The sequence below is a fragment of the Capronia epimyces genome, assembly GCF_000585565.1.
Source record: "Capronia epimyces CBS 606.96 chromosome Unknown aczIQ-supercont1.3, whole genome shotgun sequence".
Taxonomy (NCBI): Eukaryota; Fungi; Ascomycota; class Eurotiomycetes; order Chaetothyriales; family Herpotrichiellaceae; genus Capronia; species Capronia epimyces.
The window spans coordinates 2,557,060-2,578,297 of record NW_006912906.1 but is presented as its reverse complement, the minus strand read 5'-3'; the positions used below and the strand labels follow the sequence as shown (position 1 = coordinate 2,578,297).

The window sequence follows — 21,238 nt, the reverse complement described above, 5'->3', positions numbered from 1 at the left end:
ACCTACCTACCTACCTACCTACCTACCTACCTACCTACCTACCTACCTACCTACCTACCTACCTACCTACCTACCTACCTACCTACCTACCTACCCAACCTTGCATCCTCATAACACGCCTGGAGGAGGTAGGGTAGCTGTCGCGGTTTACCATGAGGCCAGGCCAACTCGGTAGTTACCTAGCATATTGGGCAATGGAAAATATGGACACTTCTTTCACTTCGTACTCCAGTATACCTAAATTACATGATATCGCACGGTGTCTTATCCAGCATTAGTACTGTCTATATACTACATAGCAAGCTGGCAAGCAGATCGCTGAATCATGTTCATTTTCTGTACTACGTATAGTCGACATAACAACAATTCATTCCGAGAAGAGAAGATTCAAAACGGCACAGCAGGAAACTGGAAACAGGAAACAGGACACAGCCAACAGCCAACAGCCAACAACCATCAACCATCAACCATCAACCATCAACATGATGGGCAATGCAACAAAAAAGGACTTACTCACTGTTTCGGACAATTTGATCGACTGAATTGGATCTGCACAAGCTCTATCTACCTACTCGTCAAGCCGCTACTCATTCAAGAACCTCATCCTCATCCTCATCCTCGTTCTCGTCACCCACGACATCTGTGAGAGTGTGGGCGGTCTGGCAATTCGGCCCTGTTTCCTTCATCCTCGCTTCCTGCTTCCGATACAAATTGGCCAGGAACTCACTCGTGCTCGCTTCCTCGATGCCCTTATCCTCTCGGACCTTCAGGAACCGGGGAAACCGCATACTCAACCCGCGATCTTCGTGCACCAGCCCGATCGCGGCAGTGTACGTCGGGCTGAGGGTGATGTCTGCAAACGCCATCTCCCAGACCTCCTGGGGCTCGAACCACACGTCGGGCCTGGGGCCCACGTACTCGAGGTAGCTGGGTCTGGAGCCCAAGACGTTGTCGCCACCCTCGGCGTACTTGTCCTTGTTGGCTTGGTAGAATTTGTCGGTGAAGCCCGAGATGCATTTCGTCACCACCTCGAGCGACCCGGTTTCTGGGTTGCGGCATGCCAGCAGGATCGGCGACCACCATTTCGCCTTGCGCCCTGACCCGTGCCAGCCGGCCACCGGGATCAGGTCGATCGTGTCGGCCGAAGTCGCGTAATCCTTTTTCACTTTGAGCCACGAATCCAAACGCTTGTCCGGCTCGTAGGTCGCCAGCAGCGCTTTCCGGCGGCTGCCTTTTTCTTTTTCCTGCTCTTTTTCGATTTGGCTCTTCTTGTTGTTGAGGCCGGATTTCTTGCCCTTTTTTCTGGGCGTGACAGGCGTGGCCGTGACCGCGGCCGCGGCGCTCGTTTCGTCTCCCTCGGCCTCGCCGCTGGCAGCGACGCCCAGATCAGGGTTTGGGAGGTTGTCCAAGACCTTGACCATGATCCCTTCGCACTTGATGTCTGTTGCAGCTTTGAAGAACTCTAACACGACCTCCGAGTCTGCAGACGTCGCGTCGATGCTGCGCACCCACGTGAAGTGATGCTCTTTCTCAACAAACATGCTTCGCAGGAGGGCTCGGCGCTCCCGGAATGGGCGGTCCAGCAACGGCTCGCCGTTGAGGTACATCAGATCGAACGCGAACAGGCAGACATCGATTTGAATAGACCCGATATCCACGTCTTTCTTCGCCCGGTTAGTGAGTGTCTGAAAGGTCTTCAGCTCCCCGGAGTTTCTGTCAACCGCGACAACTTCTCCCTCCAGGATGAAACTCGACACACCGTCGCCACGGATCTCGGGTACCAGGGCCACCAGGTCGGGGTACTTGTCTGTCATGACTTCCAGGTGGCGGGAGAAAATAGACACCTTCCCTCGTTCGTCACAGTGGACCTGCGCGCGTTGACCATCGTATTTGAATTCGCAGCTGAAGTCTCGGCCTTGAAGCTTGGTGAGCATCTCGCTCAGGTCCCGCGTGATGCTGCCCAGCATGGGTCGAAGAGGGATGTGCAGGGCCAAGTTACACCGCAACAGCAGCTCCTCTGACACCCCGACTTCCAGTAGGCCAGGGACAAGGTCGTTGTAGTTCGGCCGCCGGGCGAAACAAGTCTTCACCATCTCTTCTGCTTTCGCCCAAATAGTGGCGAGCTCGTCTTTCTTCAGCTTGGCAAGGTCTGCAGGGTCTCTGACTGGGAAGTCTGCATCTGCTGGACGGGACAACTGAAAGGCCCTTGCCAGCGCTATCAGCATCGTTGTCTTGACGGCGCCAATGCGCAAATGCTGAACTAGAGTCCTCACAATGTATCGACTCTCCTCCGGCCCTCGAGCATCTTGCAACAAACGTTCCACAAGTCTCTGCTTCTGTTCCACGCTCCCATGACCTTTGCTGCTTGCAATCTTGACCAGGGTCTGGTAAGCACCTTTGATTGTGAGAGGTTTTGGCTTCCGCAGAGTGAAACTTTGTCTCTTCTTTGCCTCGAATGCCACGTCACCTGCATCCCCGTATTTGTCGTAGAGACTCTTCAAGCCTGCATTATCAAGTCCGCAGATCTTCTTTAGCGCTTTCGATATCGCAGACCCTCCCAATCCGAGCTCGAGCGAGATATACGGGGGCGAAATGGAGTTGGTAGCCAGCCACACTGCTGGGAGCAGACTCTCTGGGTCAGCCTCAATGAGGGTCCTCAGACAGTTGACGAGCGTGTCCACGATCTTGATCCGACTTTGAGTCGAGTTGATGAGGACAAAGCATCTGGTCAGGAGAGCGTAAGAAGCGCAGCCTCCGTCTGCTTGCCAATGCCCTTTCAGCTCGGACACATATCTGGAGGGGTCGAAGGTTAAAGGACTCTGGTCGAACGGTATCGTCAAGGTGATCGTGTCTTCGTCCGATGCCGTAGTTTGGAGGCCAAGGACACTCTTCTGTGTCCCAGTGGCCCTCGGCCCAACCTCAGGGGTGGGCGCAGGCGGATCGGGCGCAGCGGCAACAAAGCTCTTCGCTTCTCCTTCGTCAGCCTTGTGCTTGCTGTCCTCAGCTTGTCGTGACGGTAATTGTGGATTGAATCCTTCGTCGTCCTCCTTAGCCCATTCTTCCTGCAGCTTCCTGGCCAATTCTTCGTCTGTGAGAGCCGTCTCCAGAGAATTCTGGTCGTTCTCGAGCAACGAGTGATCGGAGGCCGTTGCATCTCCATCTTGTGCACGGCCGTCAGCCGTCTTCTCCTGTTGGTCGGCTTGTTTGCGAAAGAAGAAATCTAGGCTACGGTGTTGGACGATGGCGGCGGTAGAATCGTTCTTCTTTCGTCGTTTCGCCGGGCTCGCCATGTATGCTGAGTCACCGACAATGCCGTCGGTGTGACGACAGCACGACTATCTGGCCACCATGTTGTTTGGCTGCAGAAGTGGCTGCAGAATCAATATTTACTATTTACTGCAACAGTAGAATTGACGGCGTCATCGGTTTTGGTGCCTCAGGCCTGTGGTCGCGCTCCCCACGGACAATAATGACGCGTTTCGGCCGGGGAATCGGGGAAAGACGAGCGACACCTTTCCACAATATTAAATATTTCGTGCCACCTCATCAACCTTCCCTCTGCCCAACACTACCAATACTGGAGGCAGATATGGCCGAATTGCAATCGAGCAGGACCGGCGATATTTGGACGCGAGTGGAGGACTATTTGAGTGACAAGATACAAACTAAGGCCGATCTCGAGCAAGTCGACGGTCTGCTGTTAAGGGTGCAGGAGCAGCAAGATTTATTGAGGAAACAGGTGCCACTCCCCGACACTGGCTTCCTGTGGTAGTTCTGACAGTCACACAGCTTCAAGATGCCCGCGAGAACCAGCGAGAGGCCCAAGGCCGGGTTGAAGAGCGGTCGCAGGCGCTGAGGACCAGGGCCGAGGCATTCCAGTCACAGCGAGGTGATCTCGAGCAGCGGCTTAGGGACATTGCGCAGTCTGACGCCGGCGATGATGCCACAAAGAAGATCGAGGCGCGAATGAGCAAAGTGCGCAATCTACAAATCGCCCAGGGATACCTTGAATTGGTTCAGCAGTTGTACACTCTGCGCGACCAGACCAAACAAAACCTCTCCCAGCGTCCGGCCACATCACTCCAAGCCTACCTTCACTTCCGGAGACTCTCGGACCACCTGCAGGATGCACAGCTAGCTGCAGAAGGAGCTGCACCCCAACTGTTGTACATGTTCGAGCAGCAATCCCAGGAACTGTATGCGCAGGTCAAGGATGTGCTGGAGGCCCTCCTGAGGAAGACGCTGGAGCAGCTGAAGTGGCCTGGGAAAGAACTGAATACATCGGAAAAAGTGGTAGAGAAATGGAAGCAAGAGGTTGAGCTGCTCCTGCAGCTACAAGAACCCGATTTAATCCAAGTGCTTGGGGACAGGGACAATCACCGGCCTTCTGCGGCCGGTGAACCAGTCGTTCTCCTTCCACTGGAGGTCATGGCCCAGCCTCTGGTAACAAGATTTCACTATCACTTCTACGGAGAGAAGCCCACGAACCGATTAGACAAGCCAGAGTATTTTCTCAATCACGTCCTAGACCTCCTCGAGCGACACAGCGGCTTTATTTCGGACATGCTTGGGTCTATACTGGATAAGCGAACTCATCTCTCTGAGGCCTTGGAATCCATCTATCCGGACGCCGTGTCAGCCCTCATCACGGCGTTGCTCCCCATGGTCGTTGAAAAATGCTTGTCTTTCCTACCACAAATTTCACGGGAGCCACAGCTCCTTTCTCATTTTATGCACGAACTGATGGCGTTTGATACTGTAATCCGGGATTCTTGGGAATATGTCCCAGTTCCCAGAATGTTGACAGAATGGAAAGGCATCACCTGGATTATTCTGAACCAACATGGCTATTTTGCCCCGTGGCTTGCGGTGGAGAAAGAGTTCGCTCTCTCGCGATACAAAAGCATCAGGGATGCCGCCGACAGTGGCGATGTCGATTTCGACGCGGATGCCACCCAGACCAAGCCCACCAAAGGCGCGATCCGAGTGAATGACCTTCTGGAGACAATTACAGATCGATATCGAGGTCTTTCATCTTTCAGCCAGAAGATGACGTTTCTCTTGGACATCCAACTGTCCATCTTCGACGACTACCACAATCACCTACATGGTGCCCTCCAGGCCCATTTGGTGGCTTCGCATACGGCAGGACGGCTGCTGCAGGGTGGATCCGAAGCCGACGCCTTCGGTCTAAAGGGGCTGGAGTCGTTGACCAAAATCTACGGAAGCGCCGAGTTCCTCGAGCGCAAGATGTCGGACTGGAGTGATGATGTCTTCTTCCTGGAGCTTTGGGACGAGTTGCGGTATCGGGCGAAAGCCAACACTGGTGCTAATGCCTCGGTTGGGACGGATCTGAAAGTTGACGATGTGGCAGCGAAAACCTCCACCGCCATCAAAGCCAACGATTCAGACCCCGATGCAGATATGGATGGAAGTGGTCTATTTGATCAGACGGCACTGGCATATCGCCGACTCCGTGAGCGCTCCGAGGGCGAGATCCTCCGAGCACTGGAGGTCAATATACACGGCTCGCTCAGGCCTTATGAAAAGTATGCTCAGTGGTCCTCTCTGGCGGAGACTCCTTCTGACCCTCTCTCAATGTCACCCTCCCCGAGCCTGGACGGCTTTTTTGAGACCACCGCCGTCCTCCTGGGCTTCCTGACCCGAGTGCTTGCCCCTCTTTCAATGCGCCGAATCACGAGGCACTATTGTTCGGAAGTGCAACGGCAAATATACGACAATGTCCTCATGCATCATACATTTTCCGCGACCGGAGCATCACAGTTGAAGCGAGACCTGACTTCAATCAAGGAAAGCCTTGAACGCCACAGCAAGCTGCGAGTGGTGACTGGTGCGAGTATGAAACGGCTCGAAGAAGCCGTGTTCCTCCTTTCACTCAATGCTACGAAGTCCCGGCGGGTGGCCAACGGCGAAGAGGATGCATGGGGCTTTGAGGACGAAGGGGACGTCGCAGCCGAACAGGACGTGAGTGACACCTTGGATGATAGTCACGGCCACGGCGATGTCAAGGAATGGGGTCTCTGGGATGCTGAAAGGCTCATCTTCGAGAGCAACGAGTCAGCGAGACAGGGTCTGGCCGACATGGGGTTGGATCACCTCAGTGAAGGCGATGCAAGGAACATCCTGAAACGGAGAGTTGAACTTGCGTAGAAGGAGGAACAATCTGATCAGAGGGAGTAATAGGGCTGGCTATATGGCCATAATGAAGCCACCGTGACCACTATTCGTATACGAGTACTACATCAGGTTCAGCCACCGCAGGAGGTGGTCGACTCGCTTGGCGCATTGCAGTACTCAGAGTCACCTCAACACATGTCAAGTCTTCCATATCCTTCAACAATTGCATGGCCATGGCAGCATCCTATCCCTCCTCCCCTCCTCCCTCCTCCCCTCGTCGCTGGCTGATCCATATCCATATCTTCGCTGCTGGCCACTCTCCTGCTTGTCACTATCGCTACCTCAGACCACACTTGTGCACGCTGGGGGGAGGTCACGAACTGGAAGCAGAAGCAGAGGCACCCAGCTGCCATCAGTTTCAGCTTCGGCACTGGCACTGGCACTGGCACTGGCACTGGCACTGGCACTGGCACTTGCACTGACTCTGGCAGGCAATATGACTGTTGAAGGAAAGCCGCTGACCTCGTTGCAGGGCGTCATCTTGACCACCGCGCCCTTTCTCTTCCTCTGGAGCACACTCCGCGGCCACGTCGAACGCCATGGCGCCTTTGCCGTCGCTCGAACTCTGATCCGCCTCAACAGTCAGATCTACGTCCTTTTCTCCCTCGCTCTCACCTTGCTTGATCCTCAACGACGTGGTCGGTTTCCACGAGTATGAGTCTCCATATGCGTATGCACCGCTCAAGAGCTCTGCTTTGGATTTGGCCTACATCTTCCACCTGTCCAAATTTTACGAGTACGTGGACATCTTGGGTCTTGTGGCCAGTGGCAGACCCTTCGATCGGCTCCTATGTGGCATTCCACCATCTTACCACCCCCTTTTTGACTTACTTCCGAGTCCTGAATGCGGTAGACTGGCAACTGTTCGCCTTCCTGAATTGCTTCCACCATTTCTTCATGTATGCCTACTTTGGCGGAGTGTCTGTTTTCAGGCCCATCCTGCCACTGACTGGCTGGCTGCGACTTGGTGCCGCAATCAGCCTCGACGCCTAATGGCTTGCTGTGAACGGCCGTGGACGCCCCGAGTCGACTAGCCGCGCTGTCAGTGTCTTGTTGCTGACCAGATATGCCATCTTCAATTACAAGGAACAGAAATCGACCACACCTGACCAGAAGAACTGAGGTAAATTGGTGCAAACGCTGCTGAACAAACGTATATCACCAAACGCGACTCGAGAGCAGCCCGACGGAATGGGCGACTGGTACGTCCAGAGTGTGTGCGTTCGCGCCGGCAATGTCGGCGTCCGGATGATGCATTGGCAGATCTTGCAGCGTATAGTCCTCGGTCGGTCGACAGACGATGTAGGCTTGTGGTACGCCGCAAAACTTCAAACCCGATCCCCTGCTGGCCCGAGGGGATTTAGATAGGTACCAGGTCAGGAATTCCCCCCATTAGCTGCAGTCTTGCACAATCAACTTGGTCCAGTCGATACGTTCTGCCCCTCTGTACCATCGCCATTTGTTGGTTGAGCGATGCAATTCTTCACAGCCGTGGCCAATCAGCCATCCCCATTTCTTGACAAACCCTTCTTCGACTTCCCATGAACTCACGCTCCAAGGTTCGCCCCAGACAACGATCCCCTTGCGGTCGCCACTGGTGTCAAGGTCTTGCCGAAAGGGGTCGGATGGTCTGTTGAGACCCGCTTGCTTGATGCTGACGGTCCCAAGGATGTCAAGGCACAGATCATCCTCATCGAATGAGCCTTGTGCACGAATGAGTACATCTCGTAAAGCAGGCAGGGGAAACAGATCAATCCAAGCGGCATGATGAACGCGCTGTTGTAAGGCAGTTGGTTCAAGCGGTGGAGGCACAGCAGCGGGCAGAGGGAGTGCAGAGATGATTCCACATTCATCCCGGCTCGAGCGAGGCTCACATGTGAAAAAGGGCGTTATACGGAGAGTGACCATGTTGGTCAACATGGCTCGGTAGACATTGTGATGAATCAAGTGGATGAGATGATCGGAAGAAAGAGGAAAGCGGAATCGCGGGAATCGCGGCCCGTCGTTTTGCAAGCTGGCAAATCCAAGGGCTAAGGCTGTGGTCGCTGGGATGGCAGCCTGAATCCTCGGATTTGCAGGCTGATCAGGAGGTGTCACGGTGCCGAATCTCTGTCCCTGAGCCCTTTGGTGGCCTTGCCTCACATCGTTGATCTTGGATTGGACCGGGGTCCACTTGTTGGGTGCTTGACGACGTCCTGATACGAGCCCAAACATCAATACGGAGTCCACGCAATCGTGGCAGGGGGAGGGGAGGGGCAGGTTAAGTCAGTCCTGCACGATTACGATTGCTAACTTACGCCTGGCCCTTTGGTTCAACTTGTTCTGCAACTTCCTGCGAGCAGCCGGGTCAGAAAGCCCTGTCCAGTCATCGTTGTGGTCGATGGCCTGCCTGGCCCGTTAGGAGGGTATCTCTCGTCTAGAAGTCACTCAAGACACTCTCTTACCTCGGTCAGGTGTGGGCTCGGTTTCAAGTCAAGACCGGCGGGAGCAAGGTCCATGATGGGGCAATTCGGCCAGCAATCGCCTGATAGGACCAAGGCATCGGGGCTCTGGTGAGTACAGCACTGTCCAGTATAGGACACACAGGGGATGAAGGAGAGAAACAAGAGCAGACGAAGAGGAGGAGGATGAGGTGGTGGCAGTGGCAGCGGCACTGCAAGGCCAGCAAGCGACGTGGCTGGCTGCTGGCTGCTGACACGCCAAACCAAATCGAGACATGTTCGACGAAATATGGAGTCCACATACTCCGTACATATGCCAGGATGGTATTCAGTACTCCATATGGTATGCCACATGGGCCCTGTCAGCTATGGAGCCTGATGATGGCCCGATTTCACGGCCACCGGACAAAGGAGAAATACTGTACATCGCAGGATACAAGAACCATGGCATCTGCCCTTGCACCTGTCCAGCTCCTCCCTCGCCTTATGACCTTTCTTTCCCTCTTTCCCACTCCTCCAAGTGCGCGCCGGAGCCGAGCCGACCACAATGCCTGACAAAACCGTGCTGATCACCGGCTGCAGTGCCGGCGGGATCGGCTACGCGCTTGCGCAGCACTTCCAGAAACGAGGGTTGACTGTTTTCGCGACAGCACGGAGCCTGTCGAGCATGACCGGCCTCGAAACGCTTCCCAACACCACGCTGCTTGCCCTCGACGTGACCAAGCCCGCCGAGATGGCCGCAGCGGTCGAAGAGGTCCAGACGCGAACGGGAGGGAAACTCGACTACTTGGTCAACAACTCGGGACAGCAGCAATTCCGGCCCGTGCTGGACCACGACATCGACCAGGCCAAGGACATGTTCGAGGTCAATTTCTGGGGTGTCGTGAGGATGGTCCAAGCCTTTGCGCCGCTTCTTATACAGGCCAAAGGCACCCTGGTCAACATTGGTTCCATTGCCGCATATCTGTGTCCCCCTTTCTCCGGTAAGCCTAAGCCTAAGCCTGCACTGCACACCTGCCCTCCTGACCCGATCCATCTGCTTCGTCCTCCCGACCCAATCTATCTGCTCCGTGGAACGGGGACCGAACCGAACCGAACCGGATGATTTATGGCTGACGCCGACACTGACACAACGTAGGCATCTACAATGCCTCCAAGGCCGCCGTCCACGCGCTCGACGAAACACTCCGCATTGAACTTGCCCCATTGCAAGTCAAGGTCCTGACCGTGGTGACCGGCTCCATCTCGACCCTGATCACCAAGAAATCCCCCCCGCCCAATCTGCCCCCGACGTCGAAGTACCTCCCGACGGAAGAATACATGGAGCACCTCATCCAGGGAACGGCGAACTTCACCACATCGAAGCCGGCCGTCTTTGCAGAGCAGGTGGTGCAAGACGTCCTCAACGGCGTCACGGGCAAGACTTTCCGAGGAGCAAATGCCACGGCGACACGCTTCCTGCCTCCCCTCGTGCCGACTTTTGTCAAGGTTAGTTTCGGACGGTCCTTTGTGCCGGCACGTCAAACCCCCCTAGCTAGCCCTCTTCACTCATTGACTGTTCACCCACTGGCTGTTCACTCACTGGCTGTTCACTCACTGACTTGTTTCCGAAACCTCTTCGTAGGACAAGATCCTGACCAATGGAACTGGCTTGGACAAAGTGGGAAAGTGAAAACAAAGCAGAGGCTAAGGCTTCCATCTGGAGAGGCATGTGTGTGTGTTGAGAGTATGAAGGGAGTACGGATACTCTGTCCAGGCAAGAGTCTAAATCACGTTGCTCAGTAGTAGAGGGAGGGAGGACTCTAGCCATCATACTAGTAGTAGAGGTAGGACCATAGCCATCATACTAGTACTATATTATGTACCGGTGTTGACTAGGCCTAAGCCCTAGCCCGTCTCTATACTGGCGCTCGTATTGAGATATTGAATATCATTTAACCCCTTTCCTGTCTCGAAAGGCTTAGGCCTAGACATCTACCAATAGCTTCTCGCCTTTTTCGTAGTAAGCAGCCTCCGTTTCCCGACTCCATTCTCATCCTTCGTCGCCTTGGGAGCCGGTTTCTTGGTGCCGTTGGCCTGAGAAGAACACTTCCTTCTGCCTATACCGGTCCGGGATTCTTCATCATCCTGCTTCTGCGGGCTGCTGGACCCCGTCAAGTCAATAACTTGGGATCCAGCCGGGATTTGCGAGAGGCGAGGCTCTTGTTGGCTCTGTGAGAGTTTGATGACCGGCTGACTGGATGGTGGAAGATCGAGACTGCTGGGAGGAGTCGAGCTTCGCACCTTCTGGGCCTGACGCGGCGACTTTCTCGTCGGCTGCCGGATCTCGTTGCCTGGGCGTAATCGGAGACTTTTGCTCTGTCGGTGGCCTGACGTTATCTCCTGTATGGACGGAAGATCGTCACTATCATCTTCACTGGCAGCGTCGTCGTCATGGTACGAGGAATCTTGACCATCGTACCCAGGTACTCCTAAAAAAGAATCTCTTCTGCCTGGCGATTCGTCCTGACCACCCTCTTGTGATTGAGACGGTGGGACCTGCGACTCCAACGGTTCGAAGGAATCTTGCGGCCGATTCGAGTCGCCCTGGCTGTCATGGTCTGCCTCGTTGACCCAATCCTGCTGATCTGAAGCAGTGAAAGACAATTCAACTCCATGCACTGGGGAGATGTGCTGCGCATCCTGATGCGAGCTGCTCTTTACAGTCAGAAGTGGTCCAGAACTATTGATTTCGATCTGCGAAATATGGGGATATTCGACTGTTTCCTGGGTGTGAATTATCGGCGGTGAAGACTGTGTCAATTCCGATTCCAAGTGGCGAGGAGCTCGGGCGTCAACATTGGCACTCTCGTCCAATTCGCAAGAAGTACCGTCTGCCGAGTGTGTGAGTTTGACCCGAGGAGAGTCTTTGCGAAACCGGTGAGGATACTCTTCCTGAGATTGGTCCTGCAAATTACCAGTGCTTCCAGACAGTTGAGGTTCATCTGAAGGCACCGAAACAGGTAGGAGTTGCTCATCCAGGGCTGAGTTGAATCCGGCGTCCTTGATCATATCTGAGATCTCCTTTCTGCGTGGGGTCGCAATGTCGTCCACAGACACATGAGTGGGGTTCGATGCATCTAAGTCCCTAATATTTTGGACAGTCTCTAGTATGGCTGCATATTGGTCGTCGAGATTTGAATCCGAACCATCTCCGCCCCTCAGCCCACTACTCTGGTTGCTGTTCGGCACCTCCACCGAAGACGGCTCTACGAGCTTGGGCGATATCATGCTGGAGAACAGTATCTCCCGGAAGCCATCATCGGATAGCTCATCAGCATCTTCGGACAGGAGCTCGAACTTGCCATAGACTCTCTCCCCTGTCTTTTCGTCATACTTCTTTTTAGAGGCAGATTCGAGGGAGCGTTTAGCCAAGGTTAAAAAGACATTACCATCTTCATCCACTTTCGCAACACGCCCCACTCGAAATGATGATATCTCGGGCTGATAATTTGTGGAAGCATCGACATGCAATTCCTTGTAGGCAACCACAACTCCTGGCAATATGCTAGCCTGGTCGAGATGAGGCAGAGTCTCAAAGTCTGTCGGAATGGGTATATCTGCAGTACCGTTGGGCGTCAACTTGGAGCTATCAACATCGTCTGGTTGATGGGGGTCTCCGGACCCCAAAGTCGATACGTCAGGTGCGAAGCCATCTTGCTGGTCTTCCTGCAGCTGGCCCTGGTTGTCATCATAATACTGAGCTTGATCTCGAGCACGACGTTTGCTCCTGGTGGGGTTATCACTCGAAGCCTTAGTCCAGCCCTGTTGGAAAGGGAATGGTGGAGGAGTGAGAACAACCCCCTGCTGCTCGCATTCAACAGCGGCAATGATGAGTTTTTCTTTCCAAGCATCCTCGTGCTCAGCCTGTGCCTCGTTCGGCGGCAAGGGCAGAGCGGCCTCGGCAGAAGAGCTGCTAGGTTGTTTAGCTGGCCGGATAGACTTGGATAATTTTTCCCTCAAGGCCTGTTCTGCCTCAGGAGTCTTGGGAGTCCTCAATCCCAGAGAGGTGAACACCATTCTTCGCGTGCTGGCCACGTCCAGTCTAGCTCTCTTCGGGGTAGGCTCCACGTCTGGAAGTGGCTCTGCTTGCACTGTCTCTGAAACTTCAGCCGAAGGTGCCACAACGGCATCTAGAGCTGAAGTCGAGTTTCCAGCAGTCTTTGTTTCAGAGCCAATCTTACTGGCACCGTTCACTGCTTTGACACCCACTGTTTTCTGTTTTTCAACGTTATATTCGGCGGTTTGACCGGCTGCGGCAGACTGTCCTGGCTCCTCAGAACTGGGTTGCGCGCCAGTTTTGTTCTCCTGCGCTGCCTCATATGCTGCCAACGCGTGAAAATCAGCATCCTTGGGCAAGATACCTTGCTCTTTCAGAAATATCAGTCTTTTCCGTTTTTTCGCTCTGCTGTTGTTATTGTGCGTTCTCGCAGTTCCTGCGCCAGGCGGTACGGTTGACGGCTTTGCTGGGCCCTCAGAGCCAGGCGTCGGATGTTGGAGGGTAGTAGAGGTACCGGGCGTCGATGTAGCTCCCTTTTTCGTTTCCTGCTTCACTTTCACCACCACAGAGTTAGATTCGGAGTCGGAGTCGGAAGAACTAGAAGAGACGTCGGAATCCGAGTCACTGTCATCGTCTGAATCCGAGTTTGAATCCGAGTCTGAATCCGAGGCTGAGTCCGAGTCTGAGTTCGAGTCTGAGTCCGAGTCTGCATCTGAGTCTGACCCTGAGTCTGACCCTGAGCTGGACGTTGCCTCATCCACGGTCTCTAATCCAGAGGTTTCTGAGGCATAGTCAGAAGCAGTTTCGTCGTCAGAAGAGCTGTCCTCAGTGGCCCGAATCAGATTCAATGCTCGTTTCTTTGCTTGCTCCACAGCAAGCTTCTCCATCTCGCTGTCAGTGCCAGACCCAAAAGAAGATTCGGAATTCGAGGATGCATCAGAATCTGACGAATCTTCAATGTCTTCATCAAAGTCTTCATCGTCTTCCTCGTCTTCCTCCTCCAAAATGAGGTTCTTGGCACGTTTTTCAGCTTGTTCGACTGCTATCGTTTGTAGCATACTGTCTGCATCCGAGTCAGTGGTTGACTCAATCTCATCACTAATGCGCATGTGTTTGGGAGCTTTGAGCGGCGTAGAGAAGCCTTCAAAAGTGGCGCTTTCCTGCTCCTCGCCTTCATCGTCAGGGCCTCTTTTTCTCTTCAGTTGCTTTCTCACAAGTTTCTGGGCCGCGGTGCTGTTGCCCGACTTTTCAATGTCGGCAGCATCTTCGAGAAGAAGCCTAACTTCAGCTGACAGGTCCGCTTCTTGCAAGGCTCCATCTGATATCTCAGAAGCGTCGTCTGATCCAGCATCCGCATCATCAAAGTCTGCGCGGACAGCAACTTGAAGTGGGTTGTCAACATAATCTTCGTCCTCTTCCTCGTCGTCCTCATCTTCGTCGTCCCCAGTGACCGCGACTAGGGCAGTCAGATAGCCCTCTGGAGGAGGGAGAAGTTGTCTGACTTCATCATCATCATAGTCTGCCGCTGGCTCCGCCGACAGGAGCCTTCTTCTCTTCCGAGGCGGTATCACAATTCCGGGTCGGCTGCCCTTCCTTAACCACTGTTTCCCAAAGGTGACGCCGTCAATGAGGTGTTTGCCGTCGGCAGAGATCTGATGTCGCCCTCCAAGCCTCCGTATTCTGAGCTCTTCTGACGACAGAGCGCGTATGACCACCTCGTCGTCTTCTCTCAGGACCGTCTCGCAGGTCTGGAAATGAAGACACTCGTATGCGGCCGTGGGATCGGCGGCGGGCACAACCTCCACGACATAGTCCTCTAAACCCCACTCGCCATCGGCCGACTCGAGCGGTACCAGATCGTTCACATCGAGGAGGAGGTCTGCAATGGTGCTGTCTGGGGATTTGGTATGTGAAGCGGGGCCGGTGCCGGTTGTGTACACGATCTGGACGGAGGGCAACGAGTGTCGTTGGATGAAGAGACGCAGACGCATTCTGAGGGCTCCTGAGGCGTCGGATCTGGGTCTTTATGGGGCATTCGCATTCCAACCGACAATCAGAGCAAGTACTGGAGTGCTGGGGTACTGCGTAAGAGCAGTGCCGCCATCGGGTTTGGAGTCTGATGAAAAGTGAGAATTACTGAGTTACAGTATGGAGTATGGAGTACTCGGTACGTGCACAAGGCTCAAATTAATCACAGTAGCACGGAGTGGAAGGTGACCGTAAGCTTCAAATTGCATCGGCGAGTCCAGCGCCAAGCATGACGCGGGTCGCGTAAAGTGGCGCCCAGGCTGCCGCTCGACGAGGCTGCGTGGCAGGCATTGAGCAGCAGGCAATTACGAGAGGTGGTTGCACCTGTATAGGGCATTCAGGATTTGGATCAAGTGCTATTGCTATCGGCATTGTAAAAGACTATTACAGCTTACAGTACCATTAATGCCCGACGCTCCTCCAACACCAAAACCATCTCCAACACCAAAACCATCATCACATGACCCTCTCTGCTCGATACCGATATCGATATCAATATTGAATGTTGAGGGTCGACGAGAACCCCAAAAGACAAAAAACTTTCTCCTACAAACTCCTCGAGCGGAGGTTGTAGGTAAGTGAAACCTGTTTTTACTCAGGTTCTTTCGATTGTTGATTGTTGTTGATAGTAATATCCACCCAGTTGAACATGAGACTCTTTCTAAACGCCTAAGCGTACCACCTTGTGTTGTCTCTTGTACCACTACACCATCGGAGGGGAGGAACGGTTGGCGAATTGTGATATAAAAGTGCGGCAGTAATAATTATGAAGACGTGGAAAGGGCGGGCGTCCGCCAGACACAATGCACCGCGAAGATGCTGGCTGGCTTCCAACTCAGGCCGACAGTACCAACGCTGGCACTTCATGAGAAGCTGGCGGCGTCGGAGGAGGCGTAGGTTGAATCTCCATGGTAGTGATGTGGACACTTAATTGCGCCAGTTTGGTCTCCATCTCTGCCAGTTTGCGCTCCAGGTCTAGGATTCTCTGCTCCATCGGGTTGGCTGCGTTCAGCTCTGCGACCGGTGCTTGTTCTTCAACCACCCGTTCCTCGACTGCTTCTTGAACGGGCGCTGGGGCTTCCACAACTCCTTTCTTTGGGTCAATAGATGAGGTTGAGGTCTCCGCAGCTGGTACTTCAATGGCCCTTTCATCGACTTGCGCTTGAGCAGGGGTAGGGGTTGGCGCCTCCACAGCCTTCGTTTCGTCAATCGGCGGGGTTTCCACGCTCACGGTCGGGGTGTCGACTGCAGCTGCCGCCTCTTCTGAGGCCTTCGCTTCGTTGAGGAACTCGATAGCCTGCCTCCTTACATCGTATCCGAAAAAGAACTCGCAGATAGCTGGGCTGTGCGGCATGGACCCGGTGGGAGGCAGAGGGCCGGAGTAATGTTGGCGGATCTCAGCCTCTTGTTTGGCGTAGTTGGCCGCAGCCTGTGAGCCTGGCACGACGGGATCAGTCATGATCTGTGTGGCGCAAACTCTCGGCAGCCGGAACTGTTCGAACTGTTCCAAACGTCGTAGCAGTTTCTCAGACGGCGCGGAGGCGACGCTCTCGGAGCTGGGCACATCGGCGAGGAAGAGCTCGAGGGCAGCCGCGTCCTCGATCGAGGATGACACGCCTTGTGCATGAGTCAAGAGCATAGGATGACAGGCATCGCCGATCAAGACAACTTTGCCTCGAGTCATTTTGTTCAGGGGTTCTCGTTTCATTTGCGTATACACCTTGACCTCGGGCGACTTCAACAGGAGCTTCTGGACACTGGGATGGAACCCATCGAGCACCCTCTCCAGATCCTCATGGGTGGCGGGAAAATTCCAATCATCGATCATCACGTCGTCATCACTCGAGGTGTGCTGACCCAGCTTGCGGTGAACTGCCACCACATTCAGGACTTCGTTGTTTCGGCAGGGGTAGGATACGACCATGACTCCCTTGGCTGGCAGAGCCGGAGCCCAGAATCCCGCCGGCTGGTTTTCAAACAGGGGCTTGGTCTCCTCGTCTTCCAAAATGTCCTTCATGGGAATGAGGCACCGATAAGCGGTCTGCCCGCTTCTTTGCATGGGCACCTCCTTCCCTGTAATCTTTGCATTGACTCGGTCCTGATGGGCCCAGGTTAGTTCCGACACAATGTCATATTGGCCAAGGGAAGATGCTAACATGCTGGCCGTCTGCAACAACGACAAGATCTTTCTGGACTCGCGAGCCGTCTTTGAGATCAATCAATCCAGTCTCCGGATCAACGTCCATCACCTGGGAGCCGAGTCGAATGATGGCTCCAGCTGCTTCAGCCATTTCTCGTAGGCGTCGATGCATGTCGACACGATGGTAAAAGTACCATTTGGTTCCGAATTGCTGCTCGACGTTGGCAAAGTTGATGGTCGGGGCCATCGGTTCAAGCGTGTCCCCCTTTGGTCGACGAGCCTGGCGGGCTGTCAGTCGGGGTACAGGACATTCGATTCCATGTACAAACGTACCTGCTTGTTCTCAATGCCACCGGCTGCAATGGGATCAAAGCCCCAGTGTTCCAAGATTCGGCCACCATTTGGCGTCAGTGATACGGCGGCACCGTTCTCATTCTTGAATTGAGACCGTTCAAAGACCTAGGACATTGGAATCTGAGCCCCAATTTCGACAGAATATCAAGATGAGAGAGCCAACAGCCGCATTTTCTTTTCTTTCGATGCGTCTCATTGGAGCATGCACACACCTCAACATTGTGTCCGATTTTCCTCAGAGCAATAGCAGCGCTGAGCCCAGCAACACCAGCCCCGACGATTCCAATCTGGAGGCCATATCCAGTATTGGAGGCCATCATAGAACGATACGCGAAGTGAACGAAACGACGAGATGTTCAACAACAGTAAAGCTGGTGCGTCAGCGACAAAGGAGCGCGTCCGTTCGGTAAACAGCACAATATGTGTAGTAGATAGTAGATACACGGCGGATAGATGTCAGGAATGTCAAACTCGCGTCACTTGCGCAACTGAGACCTTTAAGCTTTGGGCGTTCTTCGTTCTTATCATAAAATGGCCGAGACGCCAATTCAATTTTAGGATTCAGGAGGCCAAGAGCACCTGTTTCTCCTGTCAGTGGTGGCTTGAGACTTGGCCATTGCCATGAGGGTGAACATCAAGTTCTAGACCAAGCAAGCCTTGTCTTTCCGCGTGCTTCAGTGAAGCCTTAGCCGCCGCCATACCACCTGTGCTGGCGGTAGCTTGAAGCTTCAGGAATCCTAGGGCCACTGTTGGATGTTGGAAGCGACTTTCAGCGTCAGCTCTGAACGCCACGATTCCTCGTAAGCAGTCGCTGGCATGTGGGAGCTGAACATTAAGTCGAATTATTAGGCAGGCCAACAGTCGAGCCGAGCTGTGGCTTTTGCCTTACCGTTAGGGTTGCTTGGATGCCGAATGATCGAGACCCAGGAAACGTGGAGGCTCGATAGGCTGATCCACCCAGCGCCGCTACTCTGTACTAGCGAAGTTTTGCATGCTTTTTCATGTCTTGGTCGGTCTTGGAATGTGTAACAATAATAACAGGACTTGTATCGAATATCCTAAGCACAAAGGTAATCCCTTGAGCCTTGAGACGAGGCCCTGCCTTAAGGGCTTGTTTGCGTCCGACCTCTCAGTGGAGCAACGGAGGCTTGCAAGGGTCAGCTGAGCAGAGGTGTTGGTTATCTCAACCGGTGAGTCTGAGTAGGAATAGCAAAAATCGCCAGGGGAAGCCCAATTTCCACGTGGGCGCGTTCGTCCCCGTCCCAAATTTGACACGTTCTGGTTCGCGCACTGGTACAGTAAGGACTAAGGAGGGGTCTTGTCAAGCAAGCTGCACCAGTAAAAAGTAATATGGAACTAGAGACTGGAGGCCGCCGCCATTCTGGTCTTAGCCGAGCCCCTGAGCATTTTTGGCGGCCTTCGGGTGACTTGTCATGGTGTGCTGCTTTACCGAGTATCTGTACTATTGGCAGAAGGAAGTAAGAATTGCCTGGAATGGATTGTGGCGCGGCGAAGCCAGGTTGCAGTCTCAGCCACTATTGGGCTCAGGAGGCCTAGATTGTTAGGCATGATAAAATCAACCAGCTCGAGGACACTCCCTCATCGACACGGGGTTGAAGGGGCAACTTACATACTTGGCTTCAAAGGTGTACGATACATGCAGTTGTAGTAATCTCCGCATGGGAGAGCCACCACCATGCCACGCGTCGCTATGTTTACATTATTGTGAGGTCTGTTTGAGCAACAGCGATTTTCAGATGAGGCTAGCCCCCTACCCCGGAAAATGTGTCCTGCCTCTCTCTTGAGGTGGTGAAAGTGAAAGCCTTACGATCACAGATTCTTCAGCCTCACACTCCGTACGCATGTACATAATTACCATGTTCTGGCTTGTAAGTTCCTGGGAAGGCCGTCTGCCGGTGCCGGTATCGGCGTCGGACGTTCCGAAGAGATGAGAGATTCCGAGATTCTACCAAAATCAAATCAGAGGCCCATCTCGTTGGTCAGTACTCATCTCGAAAGGGCAGCATGGTGGTTCCCTTCTTTCTCGAAACTTGACCAAGAGGTCCTCATGTCCTCATGTCCCCGAGATCATCTCGGAATCATATCGCCTACCTCGGCCCCAAGAGCCTCGAGTCAGCTTACCCCCCCTTGTTCCCCCGCACAATGGAAGTTCCTCTCCAACAACTGACGTGGGGTGGCTGCCGATGTCGTAGGCACTCTGTAGATGTTTGGGCAAGAGCTCGCTGGAGGTTGGCATAAAGACTGCCAGGTCCCCTGGGTCCTTGCCCTATACAGAAGAAGCACTGTACGCTCTGCACACACGGCATTCCTTCCTCGCAGCCTTCCGACAAGGTAACACAAGAGCCATCCATTCACCAGTTCTCCCGAGTTCACATATACATATCGAAAGCTGAAGTCATGGCTCCAAAGTCTCTGAGCGATCTCAAGCGCAAGGACTTGTTCCAGACGAAAGGATACGTCAACGAGGAATGGGTCGACGCAGCGTCGGGCAAGACATTTGATGTCTACGACCCAGCCACACTGGACAAGATTGCGACTCTGCCAGAGATGGGCGCCGAGGATGCCAACAGGGCTGTCCAAGCAGCCGATGCAGCCTTCAAATCTTACAAAAAGACGAGTGCGCGCCAGCGGGCTCGGTGGTTGCGGAAATGGAGCGACCTCTGTCTTGAACACGCCGACGACCTGGCACTGATTCTGACCCTCGAAAATGGAAAGACTTTGACGGAAGCAAAGGGCGAAGTCACGTACGCTGCCTCGTTCCTCGAGTGGTTCGCGGGAGAAGCCGAGAGGGTCCACGGCGAGGTCGTGCCCTCAGCAAATCTCAACCAGCGCATCTTGACTTTCAAGCAGCCCGTTGGGGTGGCGGCCTGTCTGAGCCCCTGGAACTTTCCGATTGCCATGATCACCCGCAAAGTCGGGGCAGCACTGGCCGCCGGATGCACGACGGTGTGGAAGCCCGCGGGAGAAACCCCTTTAAGCGCGCTGGCACAAGTTGTCCTCGCACGCGAGGCAGGCTTCCCCAAAGGCACCATCAACGTTATCACCACCCTCAATTTAGTCGCCGAAGTAGGCGAGGCTCTGTGTAAAAACAAGTTGGTTCGCAAACTCAGCTTTACTGGCAGCACCCGAGTTGGCAAGCTTCTTGCCAGTCAATGCAGCGGCACATTGAAGAAGCTATCCCTCGAGTTGGGCGGGAACAGTCCGTTCATTGTGTTTGACGATGCAAAGATTGAAACGGCAGTGGAAGCTTGCATTTTGGCCAAGTTCCGCAACTCGGGCCAGACCTGTGTAACTGCCAACCGCATCTTTGTACAGAAGGGCATTTATGACAAATTCGCCGAGGCGTTAACAGCCAAGATCAAGTCCCTCAAAGTCGGCCCTGGTACTGAAAATGGGGTGTTTGTTGGTCCATTGACACACGAACGTGCTATCGAGAAGGCCATGAATCATATCAACGGTAAGCGGCCCGTTGGGCACCGAGAGTTGGTATCTTAAAAATCAGGCTGATGCTATGACAGATGCAAAGAAACATGGTGGTCAAGTCATCCTAGGCGGGTCACCATTGACGGATTACAAGGGATATTTCCTTCAACCAACAGTCATCACCAACATGAATCGAGAAATGATCACGACGCGGGAAGAGACGTTCGCTCCAGTGGTCGGTTTGTATGAGTTTGAAACCGAGGAAGAGGTCCTTGAATTGGCAAATGATTGCGAGGTAGGACTGGGAAGTTTTATAATTACTGAGAGCATTCCTAGAGCGTGGCGGGTGACAGAAGCCTTGGAAGTCGGCATGGTAGGCGTGAACCTTGGGCTGCTCAGTGCGTGTGAGAGTCCTTTCGGTGGTGTCAAAGAGAGTGGCTATGGCAGAGAGGGTGGCCGACAGGGCATCGAGGAGTACCTGAGCGTAAAGTCGATGTTGATTAACGTGGCCAACTGAGAGCGACCGGTTTATCGGGGGTGAACGATCTAGCTGATAGTGATGTTCGAGGTTGGAGGCATTGAGGCACGAGGCTG

General features: G+C 53.9%; 8 protein-coding genes across 8 annotated transcripts; 4 read left to right on the top strand and 4 right to left on the bottom strand.

Annotated features, from left to right (window-relative positions):
- Positions 1-587: 587 nt before the first annotated feature.
- A1O3_04207 (DNA ligase 1) lies at positions 588-3,290 on the bottom strand (the record flags this gene model as incomplete). Its single annotated transcript, XM_007734337.1, has 1 exon — positions 588-3,290. The coding sequence occupies one exon, from the start codon at positions 3,288-3,290 to the stop codon at positions 588-590; it is 2,703 nt and encodes a 900-aa protein (XP_007732527.1).
- A 299-nt stretch (positions 3,291-3,589) lies between these two features.
- A1O3_04206 (uncharacterized protein) lies at positions 3,590-6,171 on the top strand (the record flags this gene model as incomplete). Its single annotated transcript, XM_007734336.1, has 2 exons — positions 3,590-3,739; positions 3,790-6,171. The coding sequence occupies 2 exons, from the start codon at positions 3,590-3,592 to the stop codon at positions 6,169-6,171; spliced, it is 2,532 nt and encodes an 843-aa protein (XP_007732526.1).
- A 463-nt stretch (positions 6,172-6,634) lies between these two features.
- Positions 6,635-7,191, top strand: A1O3_04205 (uncharacterized protein; the record flags this gene model as incomplete). The annotated part of the gene is made up of 2 exons (XM_007734335.1): positions 6,635-6,836; positions 6,965-7,191. The coding sequence occupies 2 exons, from the start codon at positions 6,635-6,637 to the stop codon at positions 7,189-7,191; spliced, it is 429 nt and encodes a 142-aa protein (XP_007732525.1).
- A 399-nt stretch (positions 7,192-7,590) lies between these two features.
- Positions 7,591-8,696, bottom strand: A1O3_04204 (uncharacterized protein; the record flags this gene model as incomplete). Its single annotated transcript, XM_007734334.1, has 3 exons — positions 7,591-8,393; positions 8,496-8,583; positions 8,643-8,696. The coding sequence occupies 3 exons, from the start codon at positions 8,694-8,696 to the stop codon at positions 7,591-7,593; spliced, it is 945 nt and encodes a 314-aa protein (XP_007732524.1).
- A 490-nt stretch (positions 8,697-9,186) lies between these two features.
- Positions 9,187-10,311, top strand: A1O3_04203 (uncharacterized protein; the record flags this gene model as incomplete). Its single annotated transcript, XM_007734333.1, has 3 exons — positions 9,187-9,622; positions 9,778-10,127; positions 10,264-10,311. 3 exons carry the CDS (start codon positions 9,187-9,189, stop codon positions 10,309-10,311), a joined length of 834 nt encoding a protein of 277 aa, XP_007732523.1.
- A 302-nt stretch (positions 10,312-10,613) lies between these two features.
- A1O3_04202 (uncharacterized protein) lies at positions 10,614-14,669 on the bottom strand (the record flags this gene model as incomplete). Its single annotated transcript, XM_007734332.1, has 1 exon — positions 10,614-14,669. One exon carries the CDS (start codon positions 14,667-14,669, stop codon positions 10,614-10,616), a length of 4,056 nt encoding a protein of 1,351 aa, XP_007732522.1.
- An 872-nt stretch (positions 14,670-15,541) lies between these two features.
- A1O3_04201 (uncharacterized protein) lies at positions 15,542-17,517 on the bottom strand (the record flags this gene model as incomplete). Its single annotated transcript, XM_007734331.1, has 4 exons — positions 15,542-16,804; positions 16,863-17,126; positions 17,180-17,305; positions 17,413-17,517. The coding sequence occupies 4 exons, from the start codon at positions 17,515-17,517 to the stop codon at positions 15,542-15,544; spliced, it is 1,758 nt and encodes a 585-aa protein (XP_007732521.1).
- A 2,101-nt stretch (positions 17,518-19,618) lies between these two features.
- A1O3_04200 (succinate-semialdehyde dehydrogenase (NADP+)) lies at positions 19,619-21,161 on the top strand (the record flags this gene model as incomplete). Its single annotated transcript, XM_007734330.1, has 2 exons — positions 19,619-20,678; positions 20,740-21,161. 2 exons carry the CDS (start codon positions 19,619-19,621, stop codon positions 21,159-21,161), a joined length of 1,482 nt encoding a protein of 493 aa, XP_007732520.1.
- Positions 21,162-21,238: the final 77 nt, after the last annotated feature.